The 7,329-nt window shown below is 37.2% G+C and overlaps 1 protein-coding gene across 7 annotated transcripts in view; it reads left to right on the plus strand.

Annotated features, from left to right (window-relative positions):
* Positions 1 to 7,303, plus strand: part of LOC107624011 (ABC transporter B family member 2-like) — a 13,727-nt gene extending 6,424 nt beyond the window's left edge. The window contains exons 1-11 of one of the 7 annotated variants that reach the window (XM_016326443.2): positions 986 to 1,258; positions 1,752 to 2,080; positions 2,693 to 2,747; positions 2,883 to 3,519; positions 3,596 to 4,136; positions 4,226 to 4,605; positions 4,804 to 5,207; positions 5,508 to 5,749; positions 5,833 to 6,080; positions 6,172 to 6,584; positions 6,702 to 7,303. In XM_016326443.2, coding sequence (XP_016181929.1) covers positions 1,793 to 2,080; positions 2,693 to 2,747; positions 2,883 to 3,519; positions 3,596 to 4,136; positions 4,226 to 4,605; positions 4,804 to 5,207; positions 5,508 to 5,749; positions 5,833 to 6,080; positions 6,172 to 6,584; positions 6,702 to 7,264 — 3,771 coding nt within the window. In that variant the 5' untranslated portion in view covers positions 986 to 1,258; positions 1,752 to 1,792 and the 3' untranslated portion in view covers positions 7,265 to 7,303. Of the gene's footprint in view, positions 1 to 985; positions 2,081 to 2,692; positions 2,748 to 2,882; positions 3,520 to 3,595; positions 4,137 to 4,225; positions 4,606 to 4,803; positions 5,208 to 5,507; positions 5,750 to 5,832; positions 6,081 to 6,171; positions 6,585 to 6,701 lie in introns of those variants that run through there. The other 6 variants (XM_016326444.2, XM_021113393.1, XM_021113394.1 and 3 more) reach the window with 6 other exon arrangements.

Below are 7,329 nucleotides of genomic sequence, written 5' to 3' on the forward strand. Positions count from 1 at the left end.
TATGAATGTGATATATTGTTTTATATAAATAATCTTTTAAAAAAATCTAATAGTTAATCTATTACCTTTTTTGTTTTAGTTTAAATTAAATATTTTTTATTGTTTTTGGAAAGAAAATCTTTTGAAAAATTTAATAATATGTGATGAGGAACACCGAATAAATTATACAAAAACCAATTAAAATACAATATAAAAACATCTTTAAAAAGAGACGTTTTAGGTGTCTTTATTTAGGTGGCCTCCAAATCTTTTTTATTAACTACGATTTCATGTAGTTTAAAGATTTGATTTAATCGCTATCATTTTTACCTATAAATTGAACAAGACAAGCAGCTGTATATTAGCATATTTTTTAAAATGCTACATTTGGGTTTGAATTTTGGCAAAACCAAGTAGTAAATAGAAATCTTTAAAAATATTGGGTGTATGAGTGGGTAGTGTGGATGAGTTTGTGATGTAATATTTAGGACTGAAGATTGTTCGATCTATCCAGAAAAAACAAAGACAAGTATTACGTGTTTTTTCTTCAAAGTAAACATGGAGAGATGAATATGATTTTTATTGAAAAGCCAACAAATGTTTTAAACAAGTTAGAATTTTGAGAAGATGCCACATCACTGTTTTCACTACATGTCCTTGTTTTTGCAAAATCAAAAGTCACATTATTTTTAAAATTTATATTATTTTCATAAGAAAAATTTTAATACGATGAAATCATTTGATCAGATGATCTCTATACCGATGGTGATCGAGCGATTCTGTAGTGTATATGTGGCTGCTGTGTTTAATATATGATAGACGATTCGAGGCAATATATGATAATCAGATAATGTATGACATGTGATTATTATGCGTTAGCAATAAGTTGAACCAGGGTCATAAATTATTGCTTAAAATTTAAGAAAGAACGCGCAAAAAACGACAATGGTACTTAAGTGTTGCATGAATCATCTAAACTTAATTTCGATCTTTCTTACCCATATGATTTTCTTCTTCACTAAGTATAACTACGTACGTACAGACAAATTAAGCGGCTATGGTTAATCCATTCTCTTATATATGTAAATGCTCTGCTACTAAAGCGAATTCCATTCATTCCTTTTTCTCAATGCAAGAGGGAGATGGTGTAAATCTGCTCGCTACAACAATAATAATGGCTCGTCATCACTAATCCTCAAGACAAATACACAAACATAACCTCTTAGCTTGTGCCTCGTGTCTTGTGGTTCGCCAGAGAAGATCAGAGATCGAAGGCACCGTAACCACGCTCAAACATCAAACCTTTTTTCAGATTGAGTTCGCTTAGTTTATTTTGCATTTATATACTACCATTGATATCCTCAATCACATATGGCATTTAATTTTAATCTATATGTAGGTGTCCCTCTCAAATATAGGTGGAGATGGACACAAGTTGTAATCTACTCTCAACATATATATGTTTAGTTTATATCTCTAATGGTAAAAGTAGTTGATATTTTCGACCATAATTGGCGTGTGTGTGTATATATGCATATAATACTTAGTTGTCGATATCATGAAAAAATTTACGCAAAATATGCAAAATTAAACTCTGATCCCTTCTTTTATTCAACCTTATATTATGAACTAATTACCCACTACCACAGCCTCTTCTTCTCCATTCTTTCTATAATCCTCATGTTAGTTTTTTCAGTACATACGTTCGTAGCATGAATTTAAGAAAATCTTCTTCTTCTGCACAACTGATATAGTCACATTTGTTGTCACAGCAGCCTCTTGCAATTGTACAAGTTTATAGCGCTCAATTTATATGTCAGAGCAGGAGGAATCGTTCTCTGGTGCCTCGGCAATTGATGAGGCAGCAAATGAAGAGATAAAGAAGGAAGCAGGAAAGAGTAGAAAGGAACAGAGGGTTCCTTTACACAAGCTCTTCTCGTTTGCTGACTTCTATGATTGTGTCTTGATGGCTATTGGATCCATTGGGGCATGTGTTCATGGTGCCTCTGTGCCTGTCTTCTTTATTTTCTTTGGAAAGATGATCAATGTGGCTGGCTTAGCTTACCTTTATCCCAAAGAAACTTCCCATCGAGTTGCCAAGGTTTGTGCTGAACTATAATATATCCTTGTGTATATTCACGTTTTCTATTTTGGACATCATGTTAGTTACTATAGAAGGTCAGAAGTTAGCTGGTAGTTATGTTAGTTACATTTTCAGAATTAATAGTTAGTTATTTCAGCAATGCCAGCTGGTAAAGTTTGTTAAAAGCTGAGTTAACTTAAGCTAACCAGAGTTGAAGGTAGTTGGTTAGCTATAGTTAATGTGCAGTTAGTTGGTATAAGCAGCTGAAAACTGGTTCTGTAGTTGAGGCCTTCCATGATTTCAATGCTCATTTTCAGATTCACAAACTTCACTATCAATTCTCTCAGTTCCCCTTGAAGCTCAAATTCTGGATTGCCAAAGCAGAATATATCACATACATCATCATTACATTCAATATCTACTTTAATTTTTCATCATTTGAAGTGGTTAGCTAGCTAGTTAGTTGGTTGGTATCACTTTGCAGACCTTGTCAAACAACGGTTAGACTTCACTTAGAAGTGTCTGTTGGTCTTTTGCTAGTGCTAAACATGCTTATTTCTTATATGTATCAATGTATGTATATGGAAAATAAAAATAATAATAATACTTGTTTGCTGCGAGGTTTTGCAGTACTCATTGGATTTTGTGTATCTAAGTATAGTAATACTGTTTGCGTCTTGGACAGGTATGAACTTATTTCATGACTTCATTGATACCCAAGTAAAGTGCAATTCTAGTAGAAGTTGAAAAGTTACGTAGATCTTATTTGCTTAATTCTTTTATTATGTTAATTTTGCGTGCCGATGCTGAGTATATGCAGAGGTTGCTTGTTGGATGCACACCGGAGAACGTCAGGCAGCGAAGATGAGGATGGCTTATTTAAGATCAATGCTGAATCAAGATATTACTTTATTTGATACAGATGCATCAACCGGAGATGTTATATCTGCCATTACAAGTGACATTATTGTTGTCCAAGATGCAATATCCGAGAAGGTAGGAAATTTGATGCATTACATAAGCAGATTTGCAGCGGGGTTTGCCATTGGATTTGTGAAAGTGTGGCAGATCAGTTTAGTGACACTTGCAATTGTACCCTTAATTGCACTTGCTGGAGGTGCTTATGCATATGTCACATTTGGGCTAGTTGCCAGAGTTCGCAAAGCCTATGTAAAGGCTGGTGGGATCGCTCAAGAGGTGATAGCCAATGTGAGAACAGTACAAGCATTTTCAGGAGAAGAAAGGGCAGTGAGATCATACAGAGCGGCTCTCATCAACACCTATAGAAATGGCTATAAAGCAGGTTTGGCAAAGGGTCTGGGACTAGGCTCCATGCATTGCGTCCTTTTCCTCTCCTGGGCTCTGCTTGTTTGGTTCACTAGCATCGTTGTTCACAAGAATATTGCCAATGGCGGCGTCTCTTTCACTACGATGCTCAACGTTGTTATCTCTAGCCTGTAAGCCTAAGTCCAGCCTTTTTGTTTTGTTCCTTGGTAGATCGAGATCATTTTTATGTATGTTTTGCTCTTTCAGATCACTTGGGCAGGCAGCACCAGATATTTCTGCATTTGTCCGAGCAAGGGCAGCTGCTTATCCCATCTTTGAGATGATAGAAAGAGACACAGTGAACAAGACCAGCTCCAAGTTTGGTCAAAGATTGAGCAAATTGGAGGGTAACATCCAATTTAAGGATGTATGTTTCAGTTATCCTTCTCGTCCTGATGTACCCATCTTCAACAACCTCTGTCTTGAGATTCCTTCTGGCAAAATTGTAGCCCTTGTGGGAGGAAGTGGCTCCGGAAAGAGCACTATAATATCGTTGATTGAGCGCTTCTATGAACCACTTTCTGGTCAAATACTACTAGACGGGAACGATATTAGGGGACTTGATCTCAGATGGCTTAGACAGCAAATTGGGCTAGTTAATCAAGAACCTGCACTCTTTGCTACAAGCATCAAGGACAACATACTGTATGGAAAAGATGATGCAACGCTTGCTGAAATAAATCATGCTGTGACGCTATCAGATGCTCAGACTTTCATTAACAATCTTCCGGATGGATTAGATACAAAGGTAACTATGCATGCATGTAGACCTGGCTAGAGGCTGGAGGAAGCTAAGAGTAGGATGTTTCTAATATAATAATGAAATTAATCTTGCAGGTTGGTGAAAGAGGGATTCAACTATCAGGTGGACAGAAGCAAAGGATTGCAATATCTCGAGCTATTGTCAAGAATCCATCAATACTTTTATTAGATGAAGCAACGAGCGCTCTGGATGCGGAGTCAGAGAAGAGTGTACAGGAGGCACTTGATCGAGTGATGGTTGGTAGAACAACCGTGATAGTGGCACATAGGCTTTCTACCATTAAGAATGCAGATATTATCGCGGTTGTTCAGCAAGGAAAGATTGTGGAAACTGGCAACCACGAGGAGCTCATTTCTAACCCAAATGGTGTATATGCATCTCTTGTTGAAATCCAGGAGTCGGCCTCTTTGCAACACCACCCTCGTGTGGATTCTAGCATGGGACAAACATCCAGGTACCTACGTAACTCATAGCAGTTATAAGAATTTAGGTAATTAAACCTTAAAAACCCGCTACGCCAGATAGTATTAAGTGGGGTATCTATTTCTCAAGTCATTGTAATAAAAGATAATGCAACTCTTTTCTATATTCCACTGTCCACCAGGATAATACCTCAGGTCACCTACTAAAGTTTATTATTTGTTGTTTATAGCGTTTCCCGTACAACAAGCTTTGGTGGTAGTTTTCATTCGGATAAAGAATCTGTTGGCTATTTTGGTTCTAATGAAGCAGAAAGTAGTATTAGAAACAACTCAAGCCATGTCTCGATAAGGAGACTATATTCCATGGTTGGTCCTGACTGGTATTATGGAGTTTTTGGAACCTTGGGTGCATTTATTGCTGGTGCCCTGATGCCACTTTTTGCTCTCGGAATAACTCATGCACTTGTAGCATACTACATGGACTGGAATGCAACGCGTCGTGAAATTAGGAAAATAGCTTTCCTCTTCTGCGGGGCAGCAATTTTAGCCGTTACTGCTTATACCATCGAACATCTGTCTTTCGGAATCATGGGCGAGCGGCTTACCCTTCGTGTCAGAGAAACAATGTTTTCTGGTACTTGTGATCAACTTCTTCTTGTCATTCAAGTTTATCGCTGAAATGTTTCTTTTTACACTTCTGACTGGTCTGAAATTTGTTATACATGCCCAATCTGTAAAAAATTGAATTCTTAAACGTAGATTTATGACTTTACTTTAACTGTTGAATTTTTTAAGTTAAAACCATGCATTGCAATCACTTTACTTTATATAAGTCCTACACATTTTTCCTCTTGAGGTATGCAAAGATCAACCATATTATTTAGCAATCATTGGTTAAAACTTCATTTAACTTCCCTCACTCATCTGGTTGCAGCTGTTTTGAAAAATGAAATTGCCTGGTTTGATGATACTAGCAACACAAGTTCTATGCTTTCATCACGTTTAGAGGCTGATGCGACTTTATTAAGAACTATTGTTGTTGATCGATCTACAATTCTCTTTCAGAATGTTGGTCTGATTGTTACTTCATTTATTATTGCCTTCATTTTGAACTGGAGGGTTACGCTTGTTGTCTTGGCTACATATCCTTTGATCGTCAGTGGTCACATCAGTGAGGTTTGTTAATCTTGTTCCATGTTTTTTGACATTAAGATTTTGGTTCATTTCTTGGATCTCCATAATTTCTTCTATGATTTCAGAAACTTTTTATGAAAGGCTTTGGTGGAAACCTGAGCAAAGCATATCTAAAAGCCAACATGTTGGCGGGGGAGGCTGTGAGTAATATGCGTACTGTTGCAGCATTTTGTTGTGAAGAAAAAGTCATCCACCTTTATGCTCAAGAGCTTGTTGAACCATCCAAGCGTTCATTCAAACGAGGCCAAATTGCTGGCATATTCTATGGCATATCCCAGTTCTTTATTTTCTCTTCTTATGGCCTTGCCTTATGGTACATTATTTAAATATCTTCGATGTTATGTGACATGTAATATGTTAAAAGTGGGCTTTATGCTGACATTTGCATTGTATACCTTTTTCAGGTACGGATCAGTTTTGATGCAGAAGGAGCTTTCTAGCTTTAAATCAGTTATGAAGTCGTTCATGGTTTTGATTGTAACCGCACTGGCCATGGGGGAGACTTTGGCATTGGCACCAGACATGCTAAAAGGAAATCAAATGGCTGCATCAGTTTTTGAAGTGATGGATAGAAGGACAGGAATAAAGGGAGATGTGGGAGAAGAGTTGCATACAGTGGAAGGAACAATTGAGCTAAAAAATATCCATTTCCGATACCCTTCAAGGCCAGATGTGGTTGTTTTTAATGATTTCAACATGAGAGTTCCTTCAGGGAAGACTGTTGCCTTGGTGGGGCACAGTGGTTCCGGGAAAAGCTCCGTCATCTCTCTTATACTCAGATTTTATGATCCAACATCTGGAAGGGTGATGATTGATGGTAATTATACAAAATTTAATGTCTCATCAGTAGTCTTTCTGCTGGTTACTTATCATAATTGCTAGTGAAATCATTATCCTAAGTTCCTACAATGATGATTCATTATCTATCTTGCAGGAAAAGACATAAGGAATCTTAATTTAAAATCTGTTAGGAAACACATTGGTTTTGTGCAACAAGAACCGGTTCTTTTTGCAACATCGATTTATGACAATATTCTTTATGGAAAGGAAGAAGCGTCCAATTCAGAAGTAGTTGAAGCAGCTAAGCTTGCAAATGCTCATAACTTCATAAGTAGTCTTCCTGAGGGATACTCCACCAAAGTAGGGGAAAGAGGAGCTCAACTATCTGGTGGTCAGAGACAAAGGATAGCTATTGCGAGGGCCATATTGAAGAATCCTGCAATCTTGTTGCTGGATGAAGCCACCAGCGCACTAGATGTGGAGTCAGAACGTGTAGTACAACAAGCTCTAGACAAATTGATGAACAACAGAACAACAATTGTGGTGGCTCATAGGCTATCCACAATAAGAAATGCATATCAAATCTCTGTTGTCGACGATGGAAAAATAGTTGAGCAAGGGACTCATTCGAGTCTGATACAGAACAAGAGTGGAGCATATTATAAATTAGTTAGCCTTCAACAACAACATCTACATTTACATGAGCAACAAAATTAGTCATTTGTCCTATCCATAATATGATAATATATTTGATGATATTAACTTCTAACGGTCGTAGTAGC

Source organism: Arachis ipaensis, chromosome B10 (genome assembly GCF_000816755.2).
Source record: "Arachis ipaensis cultivar K30076 chromosome B10, Araip1.1, whole genome shotgun sequence".
Lineage (NCBI taxonomy): Eukaryota > Viridiplantae > Streptophyta > Magnoliopsida > Fabales > Fabaceae > Arachis > Arachis ipaensis.